We start from the raw sequence: 18,957 nt of genomic DNA, 5'->3' as shown, positions 1-18,957 counted from the left end.
TGAAATGGTGAATTTAATACATGGAGTTGTTGCTCTTAGCATATTGGTTCAAATAGTATGGACTATTCTCTTTGACCTGTCACATTTTTCAGGAGAGGATTGAAATACAATTTTGTTTTGTCTTTTGAAAAAATCATTATCTAATTAAATTCTCTGTTTACTTTAGAATCCATAGAGCACAGAAAAATGTGGAGCAAATTTCCCTGCTTGGCCCTAGCTCTTATTACTTTCCGCTCCACTGAGTCGAGAACAATATCACCCTCCTGTGTTTCTGGCCAAGAACATATCCTCCATGAGACTTACCGTGACAATATTCCTATTGTTGGGAAAGGCAGTCTCAAGCATGCATCCCCCACTGCAAAAGAAGGGGCCTTCAACCTGAAATATGATACTTGCTTGCCAAGAGATAGAGTCCACACAGCCTGTGCCAGACTTACTGTCATGTGTAGAAATACCTTCCCCTGTTTCAACCTCAACACATGCTCCTTCATTTTGTGTCAATGTGTGTGCCCTTGGGCATCTGGTCAACCCCACAGCTGTATCTGTCCTCAGCAAGGAAAGAACGGGGTAGAGTCCCTTTACCATTACATGAGAGGGGTGCATGTAGGTAAATTGCCCAGCGTCAGCTGCCAGGAGAGACTCCCGGGCCATGGGAGATCAAAGCCCACTGTGGAAGTGTCTTATGGGGTTGAAGCATTGTTTCACCCAATGCTTGACTATGTTTTTGCTTTCCTTGGAGACTCTGATACCAATATATTAGTTTGGCAAAAAAAAAATTTTTTTTATGGAAAGATGTGAACAAAATGTTTTGGTCAACCCAATACAATGGACAGACAGAAGTGTTTGGAATCCTCCCAAAGGACTGATAATCAGTTCATGTCTTTCTGCTCAACACTTATTTTAAGACAGAAGAAATTGTGTCTTGGGAGAGAGAAGAAATGAAAGAGGCTCAAGATCACCACAGAAGGCAAGTATCCACCATTTTTTGAGAGCCTGCACTGGCCCCGTAACACTGCTATTCATTTTGCATTGTACATCCCAATGCTCCATACACTGCCAGAAACTGATTTTTATCACCACTTTGCAAGTTAAGAGATTAAGATATTAGAGATAAAGTTGTTTGTCCTAAATCACAGATCTGAGTCTTTTCAGAACTATGATGTGAACTCATGACTAGCTCCTAAACCTCTTTCTTCCACTCATATCTGTGGGAGGAAAGCCTCTTATCCAGATATTTCCTCATCACCACCCACCCAACTCATCCTCCCCAATGGATCACAGAAGCAGGATGTACAGAGAGAAACATGCTCATTTATTTATTCATAAGTCAACAGGCATTTGTTGGTTTCTTCTGCAAAGAAGATATTGGCGTTAGAAGCAAGTCTTCACCACGGAGTGATCCAAGCCTGGGCGTAGAAATGGAATTCCTACACCAAACAGAGTAGGAATCCAGAGACTCTCCCAAACGGCAAGAATCAGGCTGGGAGAGAAAATGAGATCAGGGCTTCAATATCGGAACCAGCCGAGTCCTCTTCACATTCTCCCCCCCACAAGAAATCCCTTGAGATAGAGAAAATAGCAAGGTGCTGATAGAGTTGAATGAGTCTTGGTATCAGGAGGCTGAGTACAAGCCTCTATTTTCCTAGAAAACTCTATAAATCAGAGCCCTGACCTGGATTATCCTCAAAATCCACTGGTCCCTTGGGCTTTGACCCTAGACAACATCCTGGAAATCACCTTAACGACACAGACTGAACAGTACTTTTGACAATGCACTTTCCAGTTCATTGTATCCATTTTACACATAAGGAAGCTGAGATTGAGAGTCTCTTGCCCGGGACCCTTACTCAAGGGCTGGGATAGAATCAAAGCCGTGAGCCACCCTACGGAAATTCTTGCCCCAAAGCCTGGGAGAGAGGGCTCTTGAAGACCACGGAATCTGGCAGAAGCTCTGCTTGGGGTTTGGATCAGGAGTCCCCTGTTCATATGCTGGGAACTTCAGAGGGTTGAGACAGAGAGAGTCGGAGGCAGGGAGGTCAGCCTGCCCCAGCCCCTCCTTACCTTTCACAGGGGAAAGGCAGACTTTCCCACACATGGCCTTGCAGCACTTTAATATACCTACGCACTGGTCGTCTGTCTCACAGTGATTGGGGGGTTTAAGCATCAGACATTGGCCATGGACCACTGGACACGTCCCAGGCTTCTTCTCAACTGGAGAGAGTAGAGTCATGGGTTAGAAGGCTTAGGCCTTCCACATCACCCCCCTGCTTATGGGCCCCAGCCCCTGCCCTAGCCTGAGCAGAGAGAATCCCCCCATGTCCATGACCTCCTCGTCCTTCCTGAGGTCAGGAAGGACCCCCTGAACATAGGATGTTTCTCCTCTGACACCAAACCCTCAGTCAACGCAGGAGGCCAGTTGTCCAGTGGTGAGTGGTTGGGTGGCTGCCCACTGCCTGGCTATCTGAATGACCAGATGACTGTTACCTGCAAAACTGACCTCTTGGCAGACTGGCTGCTTTACCAGCCAAGTGGGTAACTTCCTGTCCGGGGCTGGATGACTTCCTGACAAAGTTGGCTCAACAATTCCTGGCAAGGAGGCGGCCTGGCAGGACCCGCCCCGTCTCCCCAAGGCTGTTTCCCTCGTTCCGCTTCCCCCTACCAGCTCTGCCACCTTCTCACCTGGGTTTGTGATGTTGACAGGGTCCAGACATTTGGTTCCGCAAGTGTCGAAGCAACATTTCTTCTTGTGTGGACACTGCCAGTCAGTAATGCAGTTGGGTTTCTCATCTCCAAAGCACAGGGCAGGTTTTCTAGGAGGGCAGGCCCCAGCTTTGAAAGCTTTTGAAGAGAAGTTCAAGAGTTTGGGAGGCGGCCGGGTGCTGAGTAGGCCATCACAGCTCCTGGACAAAGCACCGCTCTCCAGCAGTGACCCTTGCCCAGGGGACTGTCCACAAAGTCTGAAGGGAAGTCCCCATCTGGACAAGCTTGATGAAATCACACACACAGTCAGGAGAAAGGTATAGGACTCCCAGCCAAGGTTTCTGGCCCCAGACAAAAGCAAAGGCTACACACAGGGAGTAAGCAAGGCTGAGGGTAAGGGAGATGGAGGGAACCAAACAGAGATAAATGGAACTGACAGGTCAGGAGGAGAGCTAGAGCCAGAGGCAGGAAAACAGATTAATGGAAAGGATCAGCAAGAGTCAGACTGATGATTGGAGAACCAGACCAGGAAATAAGGGGGAGAGAGAGAGAGAGGAATACAAACAGGAGTGGAGTGAGACCTGGGCTGACAGATGGCAGAGTAATAGGAGAATTTTCAGATGCTCAGGAGCCCTCACAGAGACCCTGGAGCCCAGGTGGACATGAACACACTCCCAGGGACATCTCCTGAAGCTAAGCTCAGAGTTCACAGTCTAGAGAAGGGTATATTTCCACACCACCTCTGACGTTGCAGCCAGGATGGTACCAGGGTATCTCCAACTCACCATTTTCAGCACCTTCCACAGCCCAAAGTGCAAGGGTTCCCAGGGCAAGAAGCACGAAGGGGAAGAGGCCACTGAGCTTCATGGTGAGGGCAGGGGTGATGCTGACGGCCAGACCTCCCAATTTATACCTTCACTAGTGGGTGTGGCCTCACCAGTATTTCCTTGGCCCCTCCCAGCTTCCATGGCATAAACAGGAAGCCAGAGAACCAGGAAGCTTGATACCAGAGAGACAGCGGCTCATTCCTGTCCTGGGCAAGACGGCAAGGCCACTGAAATAACTGCCAGGGAAGAAAGAGAGGAGAGGCAGGCTTATGAGGAAACTATCTCAGGTGTCCATCTGAACCCTGAACATTGTGGGGGCCTCATGTCCCTTAGCCTTGTTAGTGGAAGGATGCTATTTAGTCCTGGAGTCTTAGCTAAGATGTTGGGATATGCACCCCTAGTTCTCCCACTCCCGGACTCCCAGGGAATTGTGAAACTCTCCACTGGTTGCTCAATGCAGTTTCTTTCTCAAATTTCAGATAACATTGAGACAAGCTGGGATCTGGGATCTGGGAACTAGGACCCGTTTCTCAGTGCTTGCACCTGGACTAACGGCTCCTGCTGCTGCTGCTGCTGCTAAGTCGCTTCAGTCGTGTCCGACTCTGTACAACCCCATAGACGACAGCCGACCAGGCTCCACCATCCCTGGGATTCTCCAGGGCAAGAACACTGGAGTGGGTTGCCATTTCCTTCTCCAATGTGTGAAAGTGAAAAGTGAAAATGAAGTCGTTCAGTCGTGTCCAACTAGTAGCGACCCCATGGACTGCAGCCCACCAGGCTCCTCTGTCCATGCGATTTTCTAGACAAGAGTACTGGAGTGGCTTGCCATTGCCTTCTCCAACCTGCTCCTAGAGCAACAGAATACAAAGAATCTATAAGGGACTAAAAATAACTGCCCGCATGCACAGCTGGGGCAAATTATGAACAACAAGATACAAAAAGCCCAAAAACCCAACTGCCACTTCTGAGATGTGGGAGCAAAAACAGGGTACTACACACACACTCTGCACACAGCACCACCAAGGAGGTGGGCAGACCACTCAAGCCACCCCTCCAGCCCCCTGGACTCATCCCCACCCTCACCCCACATAAAGGAGCAGCTCACCAGCCCCCCAAGCAAGTGAGCAAGAAAAACTGTTACTTGTTTTTGCTCCCTGGTGTGCCAGTAAAGACTTGCCTGAATTAAGAAATCTTATCTGACCTCTTCTCGATTTCCATCGGTTAAAGATTCCAAGAACCGAGGTGGGTCACAACAAATCCTTCAACTAACAGATATTGATCTCCGCACCCCCTCGCCCCGCTCCAATATTTATACCGGTGTGTCTCCAGTGCCTATTCCATGTCTGGACATGGAAGGTGCTCATAAGCAGTTGTCACATAAAAGATACAGAAGAAAGAGCTCTGCCTGCAACAAATCTCTTTGGAGCTCAGTTTTCCTGACTGAAATGGGATGATTCTAACAAATTAGGCTTCTCAGAGAGTTGTGAGGTTATGGATGTAGAAGGACTCTGAAAAGAATAAATGAATTGTTTCCCTTATGACCGAACAGAACTGAATCTGAGCTAAAGGGGCAAAGCAGCTCACCAGTCACTATAATCAACGATTACTTAGAGTATGCAATTTGAGATGTTAGAGGAATGCTTCCTACCGCTATAAATTTCATGCCATAACAAAAAATGGGCTTTTCTCTAGTTGCAGCAAGAGCTTGCTACTGTCTGTGGTGTGTGGGCTTCTCACGCAGTGACTTCTCTTGCTGTGGGGCAACAGCTCTGGGGTGCCCGGCCTTCAGTAGCTGAGGTACATGGGCTCAGTAGTTTAGGCTCCTGGGCTCTAGAGCACAGGCTCAGTAGCTGTGGGGCATGGGCTTAGTTGCTCCATTGCATGTGGGATTTTCCCAGATCAGGGAAAATCCCTGATCATTGACATCATTGAACCCATCAGACATCAGACATCATTGAACCCATGTCTCCTGCATTGGTAGGTGGATTCTTTAGCACTGAGCCACCAGGGAAGCCCTGAATAGATGACTTCTAATTATCAAGGGAGTGATCATTCTCTCTAGAACCCAAACCAAATTTGTCTCACTGCAAAATATAAACTCTTGCCCCATTATCATGTAACTTCTTGATGCTTGGAATTTCCCCATTCACTCTTCAAAGCAGACGTTTGTGGAAATTCAAATAGACACAAGAGTCTTGCATTGCCAAGCTCCATATGAACTAATTTGTAAAATAGCCTGCAACTAGACAGGCAGTTGATCCCTGTATGCAGAAGTCACTCAATGATTGAAATTTGGGGGGACTTCCCTGGTGGTCCAGTGGTTAAGAATCCATCTTCCAATGCAGGGGATGGAGACCCAGTGCAGTTTGAAGAAAAATGGAGGGAAAATAAAAAATAAAATAAAAATGCACCAGGGAGCTGCTACGTGGGGGCTTTCACTCCTGGCTGGCACACTCAGTAAGGCGAGTGAGAGATAGAACGTCTGACCTCCATCAGTGGGTAATACCACGGTCGGGGCAAACAGCATGGCCTCGGTTCAGGACTCTGGTTCTCACTCACATTACCCTGGGGACGATTTGATTCTTCTTCCTCCGGAATAAGAATGACAGAATTGGCCAGACTTCCCACTCTGTTTCTTCCTGTTTTCCTCAATGTCACACTCAAGAGAGTATCTGCCGTTTTCTAAATATTTGCCTCATAAAGTGTGAAAGAGAGGAACTTCCCTGGTGGTCCAGGGGTTAAGAAACTGAGCTGCTACTGCAATGGGCAAGGGAATTAAGACTCATAAGCTGCACAGCATAGCCAAAAAATAAAAAAGTGAAAGAGGGAATGCTCCAGCTAGAGTTCTCTATCTGTGATTGATTATAAAAAGCCAACTCCGTTCTCATCAGAAGAGTTCTGTGATCAATTAGCAATGTCTGCATGGACACTATATTAGGGTTATGACATTGTCTGATCATTTCTGTCCTTTGTACGTGTGGTTCTAAGTTTTTAAATCATAGACTGTTGGGAATTCCCCGGTGGTTTGGTGGTTAGGACCCTGTGTTCTCACTGCAGGGACTGAGGGTTTGATTATGGTTTGGGGAAATAAGATTCTGAAAACCATACAGAGTGGCATATATATATATGTAAAATGGACTGTTAAGATTAAAAGGGATTCAAAGGTCATATAGACCAGCAGTCAGCAAGCTGTAGCCTAGAGACTAAATCCAGACAGCTGCTTATTTTTCTAAATGACTTTTTATTGGAACACAGACACACATTCATCTATGTATTGTCTGAGGCTACTTTCTCACTACAGTGGGAGGGTTGTATAGTTGTGGCAGAGACTCAAATTAGTCTTTAGACAAAGCCAATATTTACTGTCAGTCCTTCACGGAATATGTTTGCTGCCTCCTGATCCAGACCCAACCTCCCACTGGGAGCAGAAGACTGAGGCCCTCAAGAGAAGGTACAAGCCTGAAGCTGCATAGTGAGTGAATTACACGACACCAGATTGAGCGTTTCTGAAACTGGTTACTCCCATGCTGATCCCCAGAGCCCATTTGGTAAGGACAATGGGTGGACACTCGTCCCTCCGAGCCCAATCTCAACCCAAGATTGATTCACTGAGCCTACCTCTCACACCCTCTGTAGTCTTCTATAAATACTATAGACTCATTCAGTCACTCAGTTCATTCACACAAAAATCATTTAATGAAGTCTTACTGTGTGCCGGGCTCTCAGGCTGCAATCAAGAAAATACACAGTCAATACCATGTGGTTGCTAAGAACTTAAACTTCACGACATTATAAATCAATTATATGTCAATAAAATAAATATTTAAAAGTATAAATCAACTATACTTCAATAGAATAGAAATTAAAAAAAAAAAAAAAGAACCTTGGGACTTCCTTGATGGCCTAGTGGTAAATACTCCACTCTTCCACTGCAGGGGACACAGGTTCAATCCCTGGTTGGGAAACTAAGATCCCACATGCCACAGATCAAAAAAATTAAGTTAAAAAAAAAAGAACCTAAGTTTAAGGTCTGAGATATCTAGTTTGGAAGAAAATCATTGACCCTCTCTGAGGCTGTTTCCTCGGCTCTAAGATGCGAGTGTTGGTTTCTCCTGTCATGTGATTGTGGTAAGGAATATTTGACAAGCACTCAGCACAGAGTCCAGTCCACTCAGCGTGGTGGACATTTTTCTTATGACAATCAGGTACACTGGATGTTAGGTCCGCGGGTCCTTTGGTCTGGATCCTTCTTGCTCAGCCCCATTAAATGCCTGACTGAGCCTTTGAAACAGAGTTGTTCTTAGAGTGTGTGTGCAGGTGGGGGCTGCCCTCTATCTATGTAAACAATTTGATTTTAAAATATATTACAAAATTCACAGGCCCATGTAAGGTATCATGGTTTATCCATGAAATTTTGGAATAATTGTAGAGAGGGAATTCCTTGGTGGCCCAGTGGTTAAGACTCCATTCTTCCAATGCAAGGGGCACAGGTTCGATCCCTGGTCAGGGAACTAAGATCCCACAAGCCGTACAGTATGGCCTAAATAAATAAATAAAAATACTTAACAAAACAGAGGTTTCTTGAGGGAGAAGGATGAAATTTAGAAACTTAAGTCTAAAATTTAGAAACTCTGCCTGACTTTCCAACCTGCTGTCCTGCAGAATTTGGGTGCAAGAATGCAACATTCTTACCCAAATTTTCAGCCTGCCCTATGAATTTCATACTGACCAAAAGCCAGGAATGCAAGGGCCAATATTAAAAAAAAAAAGGTACTGTCTTTTGTTTCCTTTCACTGTTTACCCGTCTGTCTGTGCATTTGTCATCCAGGGACCATGTACGTACGTGTGTATGGAAGTGAAAGTGTCAGTCGCTCAGTCATGTCGGACCCTGAGACCCTGTGGACTGTTGCCCCCCCAGACTCCTCCGTGCATGAAATTCTCCAGGCAAGAATACTGGAGTGGGTAGCCATTTCCTTCTCTAGGGGATCTTCCTGATCCAGGGATAGAACCCAGGTCTCCTGTATTGCAGGCGGACTTTTTACTGCCTGAGCCACCAGAGAAGCCCATATATATATATATGGAAACCCATATATAGATATAGATACCCGGTGGCTCAGATGGTAAAGAATCTACCTGCTAGGTGGGAGACCTGGGTTCGATCCCTGAGTTTGGAAGATCGCCCGCAGGAGGGCATGACATCCTACCCCAGTATTCTTGCCTGGAGAATCCCCATGGACAGAGGAGCCTGGCGGGCTACAGTCCAAGGGGTCCCAAAGAGTCCAGCACGACTGAGCGACTAAGCACATCTCAGCACATAGGCATAGATACAGACATATAGATATATAGGTATCATATAGAAAGGTTCCCTTTCTCTCGAGAACCTTAATTAATATACCTTTCCATCTGCTGCAGTTCCCAATACTATTTATTTACTTATTGCCCACGAGGTTGTATCATCCACTACGCCAGCCCTCAATACGAGTGTCCAATGACTGTCTCAAAGGTTGTTCCTTTTTGACCACAAATGCAGTAGCCAGTGACTACTGTCCATGCTGAGTAGTGGGACAGGACCCAGAGCACCCATGGGACTCTGCACTCTCCCTGTGAGTATCCCCATACCTATGGGAGGCAAAGTCAAATGACAAGTTAAAAATATCAAGGGAATTCCCTGGTGGTCCAGTGGTTAGGACTCCGTGCTTTCCCTGCTGGGACCCAGGGTTCAAACTGTGATCAGAGAACTACGATCTTGTAGGGTGCATAGTGTGGCCAAAAAAGAAAAAAACTCCAAACCTTGACAGATTGCAAAAGAAGGGGAAGAAGTTTGCTTGGGTTTTTGTTTTTTAGTGTCTTTAACAGCACTTTTCCCTGACTTCTCTTTTTTTTTTTTTTTCTTTTTTTTTTTGCAACATGGCACGTGGGGTCTTAGTTCCTTGACCAGGGATCGAATATCACCCTGCAGTACTGGAAGCTCAGAGTCTTAACTCCTGAACCGCCAGGGAAGTCTTACTTTTTTCCCGGTTTTGAAGAGAGGCCCCCACACTTCCACTTTGCCCAGAGCCCTCTAACACTGCATGCCCTTGGCCAGGACACGGCAGCTCTGTGAGCCTCAGTCTCCCCATCTGTATAATGAGAAGATTGAACTGGGAGGTGAAGGACTTGTCTAGAATTGATGTTGCATGACTCTACATCCCGGCACAGACGAGGACACAGCGGGTGGGCTCTCCTGTTCTCGGAGGCACTCTTGGCTATGCTCAAAGGCTGGCCTCTTAAGACCTAGGGTAGGAAGAGGGGACAGGAGGGACCAGTGGCTGTTCCTTCTTAAGACTGAGACTCACGGCCATGCCTGTCTGACTGTCTCTCCCTCTTTCTCTCTCAAATACCACCTGCCCTGCCATACACTGGTGTTGGGGGAGAGAAGAGCAGCGGGTCTCTGATATCCTTTATGTTAGATGCTCTCCTCTCTGCCTCAGTTTACCTACCTCTTTGCCAATTGATTTGTCTTTACACTACACTGTGTCTTCCCTGGTGGCTCCGCTGGTAAAGAATCTGCCTGCAATGCAGGAGACCTGGGTTCATTCCCTGGGTTGGGAAGATCCCCTGCAGAAGGGAATGGCTACTCACTCCAGTATTCTTGCCTGGAGAATTCCATGTATAGAGCCGGGCAGGCTGTAGTCCTTGGGGTTGCAAAGAGTCAGACATGACTGAGCGACTAACATACACTACACTATGGTTTCTTTGAGAGAGAAAATTGTGTCATTAAAAGATCACAGACTTTAGAATTACATGGACCTGGTTTCAAATCCTGACTCTCCCACTTAATAAATGTCCCTTTACATAATTATAGTTAATCAGGACTGAGCACTTGCTATGTTCCAGGCTTAGTGCTCAGTCCATTGCATGATTTATCACTTTTAAACATCATGACAGTATGTTAAGTAGGTGTAACAATCATCCAGTTTTCTAAATAGGCTCAGAGTCCGCCTTTCATACAAGGTACAGGAAGAGGGAGTACTCCAGGCGCAGTTGATCGGGGACTGCCTAACCTGATGCTACTTGCCCAGATCTGAAAGCACCCAAGCGGTACCCTGAGTCCAAAGCTGGGGTCAGAGGAGAGAACCCCTGTGAGGATCACCTCCATAGCTTGTGCAATTCGTGTGCCTAATGTACAGATGGTAAATGAGCCCCAGAGAGAAATATCAATTAGCAAGAACTTTGTTTGATGTCATCTTTTAAAAAGAATAGGGAAATCCCTGGTAGTCCAGCGGTTAGTACTCAGCGCTTTTTACAGCTGTGGCCCAGGTTCAATTCAGAACTAAGGTGCTAAGACCCTGCAATCCATGAATGCAGCCAAAAAAAAAAAAAAAGAAAAGGAAATAATATATATATTTTAATTTTGATGGAGTCAGTTTTACCCATCTCTCCCTCTATGGATTGTGCTGTTGATGTCAAATTCCCCTTACACAATCCCTTCCATTTTCTTTAAATCTTCTTATGAATTTTGTCTTCACATTTAAGTCATTAATTCATTTGGAATTTATTTTTCATGGAAAGTTTGAAGTAGGGATCTTGTTTCCGCTTTTTCCTAATAGGAATGCATATCATTGATCCCCTATTAATTTATCAGTCAGTTCAGTTCAGTTCAGTAGCTCAGTCGTGTCTGACTCTTTGTGACCCCGTGAATCACAGCATGCCAGGCCTCCCTGTCCATCACCAACTCCCGGAGTTCACTCAAACTCATGTCCATTGAGTCGGTGATGTCATCCAGCCATCTCATTCTCTGTCGTCCCCTTCTCCTCCCGCCCCCAATCCTTCCCAGCATCAGAGTCTTTTCCAGTGAGTCAACTCGTCGCATGAGGTGGCTAAAGTATTGGAGTTTCAGCTTTAGCATCAGTCCTTCCAATGAACACCCAGGATTGATCTCTTTTAGAATGGACTGGTTGGATCTCCTTGCAGTCCAAGGGACTCTCAAGAGTCTTCTCCAGCACCACAGTTCAAAAGCATCAATTCTTTGGTGATCAGCTTTCTTCACAGTCCAACTCTCACATCCATACATGACCACTGGAAAAACCATAGCCTTGACTAGACGGACCTTGGTTGGCAAAGTAATGTCTCCCCTTTTTAGTATACTATCTAGGTTGGTCAAGGAGTCTACATCTATTTTGTCTCAAGTTTTCATATATAGATAGATGTATTTCTGGGCTCTAGTTTTACTCAACTTGTCTATTATCAAATCCATCTTCCTTGATGCTCTTTAAAAAAAAAATTTATCTCTTTGGCTGTGCCAGGTCTTACTTGCAGCATACAGCATCTTTGATCTTCCTTGAGGGATGTAGTTTCTTTTTAGTTGAAGCACGTGTGATCTAGTTCCCAGACTAGAGACCCAACCCAGGCCCCCTGCATTGGGAGTGCCGAGTTTTAGCCACTGGACCACCAGGGAAGTCCCTGGTGCTCTGTTAATGAGCATCTATGTTTTAAAAATCTTGGTGCTTTACAGCACAAATCTTTTCTGTTTTATTGACTCAGAATTGTTTCGGTTTTGTTGCCTTTTTACTCTCCCACATATGTTTCAGGGTCAGTTTCTCAAGATCCTTAAAAAATTGCATCAGAGCTATACTTTACTGAGAGGAGCGAAAATATTTACCATATTACATCTTTACATATATATATATATATAATGAGCATCACTCTATTCAAGTCCTCTTCAAATCAATAAAGTCTTTTTTTTTTATAAAACTCTTGCAAACTTTTCCTTGATTTATTTTTAGTAATAAGTTTCATGACTACTGTGAATAGGATTTTTTCCTCTTTTTAATTTATTTGATAGTTTTTGGTGTGTAAGCATGCAATTAGTCTTTTGTATATTGACTTTTGTGATTACAAACTCAATATGTTTTCTCATGAATTTTAATAGTTTACCCATGACTCTCTAGGATTTCATCTGAAGACATTCATATCATCTGTAAGCACTGATCATTCTATCTTTTCCTTTCCCACTCCTGTACCTCTTTATTTTTATGCCCAGTTCTACTGCATTGGCCTACAATCAGTAGTTTGATATTGAATCAGAGCAGCGATTGAGGGAAAGTGAGTGAAAACAGCTTAGTCGTGTCTTACTCTTGCAACTCTAGGCCAGAATACTGGAGTGGGTAGCCTTTCCCTTCTCCAGGAGATCTTCCCAACCCAGGGATTGAACCCAGGTTCAGATAGATAGAGGGAACCAGGGTTTGATCCCTGGGTTGGGAAGATCCTCTGGAGAAGGGAATGGCAATCCACTTGAGTATTCTTGCTTGGAGAATTCCATGGCCAGAGAAGCCTGGTGGGCTACAGTTCATGGGGTCACAGACAGTCAGACACGACTGAGCGACTTAACACACACAATGACACAGGGAATCCTGGCCTTTACTCTCTTTAAGGGTGCCACTTTTAGAGTTTCATCATTGAGTAAAATACTTGCTCTAAGTATTTGTAAATAATCTTTATCAGGTGAAGAATGTTCACTTTGGTTGCTAGTATACTGTGTGTTTTTTTATCATGCATGATCATAGAAAAATATGGAATAATTTTTATGAATCAGTTTAAAGATTCATTTGGACTTTTTTTCTGTAAACTTTTAATTTATTTAATCACATTGATAATTTCCTGTTCTTGAACTAACCTTAAACTCCTGGGATGTACCCTGATTATTTATAATTTTAGCATACTGGGAAATTCTATATCCTAACATGTATTATACTTGTCACTTTGAAATAATGTCAGGTGTATAGAAAAAAATTGGAAGAACAGTGCAAAGAGCTATCATTTTTCTTTCACCCAGATCCACTAAATGTTAACCTTTTGCCACATTTATCATTCTCTTTCTTCCGTGTGTGAGAGATAATAGTTTATTCTGATCATTGAGAGTCAGTTGTACACATCACGCTCCTTTATACATGAGTACTTCATTTATATTTCCTATAAATAGCTTGATTACATTTTTATAGCAGCCTTAATGGAACATTTAAATATTGGGGTACATACTATTCTGCTATAAATTTTACTTTGCTGTTACTTCATTTCTATAATTATAGTTAGGATATAATGTTTTTGATTTCATATGTGTAGCAAAGTTATATTAGATATTAGTTTCATTTCAGATTAGTAAAGGGGATATAACAAAAAATGTTACCAAAAAAAAAAAAGGCATCAGAATCTATAGGGTTGAAAACCGCTTATGTAGATAATCTCCACAGGGCCTCTGACTGTGATGCAAGATTGGACTTGACTTTAGGCAACAGTACACCCATTTCCAGGCCACCCAGAGATCCAGCAAACTGGGAGAATCCCAGCAAACCGTTTCAGAGATGGAGAGCAGAGGCTAGAGCGGAATCTATGAATTACTCCCTCAACACCCTTGTTCCTGTACCTCTCTATTGCCAAGAGGCTGGAATGTTAAAAAGTATATTTCTTCTTTTAAAAGATTTTTTTGATGTGGACCATTTTAAAAGTTTTTATTGAATCTGTTACAATGTTGCTTCTGCTTTTTCCTGTGTTTGGTTTTATGTCCACTTGGCATGTGGGATCTTAATTCCCCAACAAGGTATCAAACCCACAACCCTGAATTGGAAGGTGAAGTCAACACTTGGACCACCAGGGAAGTCCCAAAAGTTACGTTTCTGAGACCAACCCTCCACCCCCAGAGCTGGGGTTCTGGGTGTGATTCAAGTTTCACCAATCCGATGCACTATCTAAAGTTTCCAACCAGAACTTAGTCTGGAGGGAAGCAAAACACAGGGCAAAGATCATGGCAGAACTGTGGCCAAGGCAACATGACTTGAGGGAGAAAATTTATCCAGAAACTCAGTTTACAGCCTCCTTCTCCACACTGTCAAGGGCTTCCCTGGTGGCTCAGATGGTGAAGAGTCTGCTTGCAATGTGGGAGATGTGGGTTCAATCCCTGGGTGCGAAAGATCCCCTGGAGAAGGAAATGGGTACCCATTCCAGTATTCTTGTCTGGCAAATTCCATGAACAGAGGACCCTGGAGGGCTACTGTCCATGGGGTCGCAAAGAGCTGGATATGACTGAACGACTAACATTTTCATTTTCACTTTTCTTTAACTAGGAGTCTTTATCAGTGGGAGCAGATAAAGGAGAGGGGACGCTGAGGTTAGAACATTCCTGGTCTCCTCCTATCTTACCATATGTCAAAGCAACCATATATCAAGACACCATACTGGCTTAATTTGAAATCTTGCAGCACAGTTTCCTTGCACAAAATTATTAAAACGATGGGAAAAAGTGCTAAAGTTGGAAATGCCAGGTAGATGTTCCCCTTAAGGGGTGAACGGGCAGGTGATCTCTTATCCATGGCCCAGGGCACCAGAGGTTGTGTTCACAGTGGGTTTTGCATGAGTTCAGCCTCCTCTGATCGTCTACAATGGGGTTATATAGGAATGCACACCGTTGCAATTGTGTGGGAGTTTGAGTATCACATGCTGGCCTCTGGATACTTCTGAGCTTTCATTACAACAGGGAAGCACAAGGCCGTAGATCATCTTCATCATTATGCTTCTCCCCAGCTACTCCTGGAGGTGCAGTTGAGCCCGAGGATTGCCTTCAGGCATGAGCAACCCAGCTGTTGGCCAGTATTGGACTTCCCCTGTCAATACAGCCTGTAACTTAGCTTCTGGTCTTTTGCTGTTGTTCAGTTGCTCAGTCCTGTCGGACTCTCTGCGGCCCCAAGGCCTGCACCACGCCAGGCTTCCCTGTCCTTCATCATCTCCCAGAGCTTGCTCAAACTCACATCCATTGAGTCAGTGATGCCATCCAGTCATCTCGTCCTCTGTCGTCCCCTTCTCCTCCTGCCTTCAATCTTTCCCAGCGTCAGGGTCTTTTCTAACATTTCCAGTAAATGCAGTGCACTTGTAACCTTCTGGAAGGCAGCTGAATTGCCAGTGAAAGGGCTCCCCAGCACTCACCCCAACCCTTCACCAATCCCTCTTTCCTCCCAGACCTCTGCCTTTGGGCAGCTGGTACTAAGTCAGGGGATAGCCTCCCACTTTCACCCCAAACTTTCTCCCCATCACTGATAGAGTGGAAAGAGCCCTGGACATAGACATGCTCCTGGAATGGTTTCGGGAATATCTCTTCCCATCTCTGGCCTCAGTTGCCTTATTTGTGAAATGGGACTGGTGATACCAGCCTCAGAGCGTGGCCACAGGAATTACATGGTGTTGTACAGGATAAAGAGCCCATCATCGTCCCTGGAACACATGATGGTCTCTGTACAGATGTGTGACCCTGGCTGTCTGAAATCCCACCATGAATAGCATTCCCTTTGAGTCAACCTTGCTCCCTACCTTCCAGGCTTCTTTTGAAGTGCAGGTGCCTCTGGGACAGGGACGTACAAGGCACTGGTCCTTCAAAGCATCAAGAGGCTGTGCAGGTATTTCCTCCCACACAGAACTGAGATGACATAGTCCAACACTGGGAGATGAGAGGTCTGGGCATGAGGAGTCCTGGCTGGCTACCCAGATGCACCCACCTTCCCAGAATCATCTGCCATTTCCTCCCTGGCCCACTGAGCTCTTTCTCTGTTATCCTCAATGTTTGGCCAGTCCTCCCTGGATCAAGGTGGCTCAGTGGTAAAGAATCCGCCAGCCAATGCAAGACACTGAAGAGATGGGGGTTCAATCCTTGGGCTTGGAAGAACTCCTGGGCCCCCGTGGACAGAAGCACAGAGAAGTTCAGAAACTTGCTTAAGGTCACACAGCTCATGGCAGAGCTGGGATTTGAATAGGCAGCCTGGCTCCCACAGCTGCACTGTGCCATCAGGCCCACATTCCAGCTTCCAAAGAGTGTAGTGGCTCCTGTAGTCTCCCAAAAAGAGAATCAGGAGACGGACAAGGGAACTAGTCCTTGTCAACACCTGCACACAGTAAGTAGCAAGACTGGTCTTCAAATCCAGGAGTGGGTGGTTATCCTCAAGGGGAATGAAGCAGCTTCTAGGCTGGGGTGGTAGGGTCCACCAGAGTAAGGGGAAGGGTGTGAGAGAGAGGAGGGTCTTTCTGAAATGGGCTGGCCTGGCTCAGTCCAAGTGCCAGATGCTAAAGCCTATAAAGTCGCTGGGTGTGTATGCTCAGTCGCTAAGTCACGTCCAACTCACGTCCAACTCTTTGTGACCCCATGGACTGTAGCCTGCCAGGCTCCTCTGTCCCTGGAATTCTCCAGACAAGGATACTGGAGAGAAGAGGTTGCCATTTCTTTCTCCAGGGGATCTTCCTGACCCAGGGATCCAACCCTCCTCTCCTGCATTGGCAGGCAGATTCTTTGCCACTGAGCCACCTGGGAAGCCCAAGGGCTCTGGCACCCAACTCAGAATCAGAGCTCCAGGCGCCATCTCGTGGCCACTGCAGAGATTGCACGAGAAGTATAGGCGAGAAGGAAAAAACAATCCACAGAAGGCGGTCCTGGCCAGCGCCAAGGAGGGGGCTGAGGCTTTGCCTCATTGCCAGCTCCATCCTTGAGGTCCCCGTTCCAAGCAGGGCACACACCTCCGCCGCCCAGGTTACTGCCTGGCTCAGCTGTGGTTCTCTCACTGTGATCTTGGGCAGACAGACAACTCGGTCCTCTAGGCCCAGATTCAGTTCTGTTCAGTGGCTCAGTCGTGTCCGATTCTTTGCGACCCCATGGACTGCAGCACGCCAGGCTTCCCTGTCCATCATCAACTCCCGGAGCTTACTCAAACTCATGTCTATAGCGTTGGTGATGCCTTCCAACCATCTTATCCTCTGTCGTCCCCTTCTCCTCCTGCCTTCAATCTTTCCCAGCATCAGGGTCTTTTCAAATGAGTCAGTTCTTCTCATCAGGTGGCCAAAGTATTGGAGTTTCAGATTCAGCATCAGTCCTTCCACTGAATGTTCAAGACTGATTTCCTTTAGGATGGACTGGTTGGATCTCCTTGCAGTCCAAGGGACTCCCAAGGGTCCTCTCCAACATCACAGTTCAAAAGCATCAATTCTTCGGCGCTCAGCTTTCTTTAAAGTCCAACTTCCATATGTGACTATTGAAAAACTAGTTTTGACTAGATGGACCTTTGTTTTGTAAAGTAATGTCTTTGCCTTTTAATATGCTTCTAGGTTGGTCATAGCTTTTCTTCCAAAATAGAAGCGTCTTTTCATTTCATGGCTGCAGTCACCATCTGCAGTGATTTTGGAGCCCCCCAAAATAGTCTCTCACTGTTTCCATTGTTTCCCCACCTATTTGTCATGAAGTGATGGGACCGGATGCCATGATCTTAGTTTTCTGAATGTTGAGCTTTAAGTCAACTTTTTCACTGTCCTCTTTCACTTTCATCAAGAGTCTCTTTAGTTCCTTTTTTTTTTCTGCCATAAGGGTGGTGTCATCTGCATATCTGAGGTTATTGATATTTCTCCTGGCAATCTTGATTCCAGCTTGTGCTTCATCCAGCATGGCATTTTGCATGATGTAGTCTGCATGTAAATTAAATAAACAGGGTACCAATATACAGCCTTGACATACTTTTATCCTGATTTGGAACCAGTCTGTTCCATGTCCAGTTTTAACTGTTGCTTCCTGACCTGCATACAGATTTCTCAGGAGGCAGGTAAGGTGGTCTGGTATTCCCATCTCTTGAAGAATTTTCCACAGTTTTTGTGATCCACACAGTCAAAGACTTTGGCATAGTCAACAAAGCAGAAGGAGATGTTTTTCTGGAACTCTTGCTTTTTCGATGATCCAGCGGATGTTGGCAATTTGATCTCTGGTTCCTCTGCCTTTTCTAAATCCAGCTTGAACATCTGTAAGTTCATGGTTAATGTACTGTTGAAGCCTTACTTGGAGAATTTTGAGCATTACTTTGAGTGAGATGAGTGTAACTGTGAAGTAGTTTGAACATTCTTTGGCATTGCCTTTCTTTGAGATTGGAATGAAAGCTGACCTTTTTCAGTCCTGTGGCCACTGCTGAGTCTTCCAAATTTGCTGGCATATTGAGTGCAGCACTTTCACAGCATCATCTTTTAGGATTTGAAATAGCTCAACTAGAATCCTATCACCTCCACTAGCTTTGTTCGTAGTGATGCTTCCTAAGGCCCACTTGACTTCAAACATTCCAGGATGTCTGCCTCTAGGTGAGTGATCACACCATTGTGGTTATCTGGGTCATGAAGATCTTTTTTGTATAGTTCTTCTGTGTATTCTTGCTACCTTTTCTTAATATCTCTGTTTCTGTTAGGTCCATACCATTTCTGTCCTTTATTGAGTCCATCTTTGCATGAAATGTTCCCTTGGTATCTCTAATTTTCTTGAAAGATCTCTAGTCTTTCCCATTCTATTCTTTTCCTCTATTTCTTTGCACTGATCTCTGAAGAAGGCTTTCTTATCTCTCTTTGCTATTCTTTGGAACTTTGCATTCAAACGAGTATATCTTTCCTT

The 18,957-nt window shown here is 45.3% G+C and overlaps 1 protein-coding gene across 1 annotated transcript; it reads right to left on the bottom strand.

Moving 5' to 3' along the window:
- Positions 1-1,297: 1,297 nt before the first annotated feature.
- On the bottom strand, positions 1,298-3,637 carry SLPI (secretory leukocyte peptidase inhibitor). Its single transcript, XM_055425828.2, has 4 exons — positions 3,486-3,637; positions 2,680-2,838; positions 2,062-2,211; positions 1,298-1,480 (listed from the first exon to the last, which is right to left on the bottom strand). Exons 1-4 carry the CDS (start codon positions 3,565-3,567, stop codon positions 1,476-1,478), a joined length of 396 nt encoding a protein of 131 aa, XP_055281803.2. The 5' UTR covers positions 3,568-3,637; the 3' UTR covers positions 1,298-1,475.
- Between the last annotated feature and the right edge of the window lie 15,320 nt (positions 3,638-18,957).

This window comes from Moschus berezovskii, chromosome 15 (assembly GCF_049115385.1).
Source record: "Moschus berezovskii isolate FMDL1 chromosome 15, NW_MosBer_1.0, whole genome shotgun sequence".
Taxonomy (NCBI): Eukaryota; Metazoa; Chordata; class Mammalia; order Artiodactyla; family Moschidae; genus Moschus; species Moschus berezovskii.
The sequence above is the reverse complement of the archived record's forward strand: the minus strand, read 5'-3'. Positions and strand labels throughout refer to the sequence as shown.

Coding starts and splice junctions, on each gene's coding strand:
- SLPI (XM_055425828.2), bottom strand. CDS start 3,567: ATGAAGCTCAGTGGCCTCTTCCCCTTCGTGCTTCTTGCCCTGGGAACC. Junction 2,839..3,485: donor TGTGGAAGGTGCTGAAAATG/GTGAGTTGGAGA, acceptor TCTCTTCAAAAG/CTTTCAAAGCTGGGGCCTGC. Junction 2,212..2,679: donor TGTCAACATCACAAACCCAG/GTGAGAAGGTGG, acceptor TACTCTCTCCAG/TTGAGAAGAAGCCTGGGACG.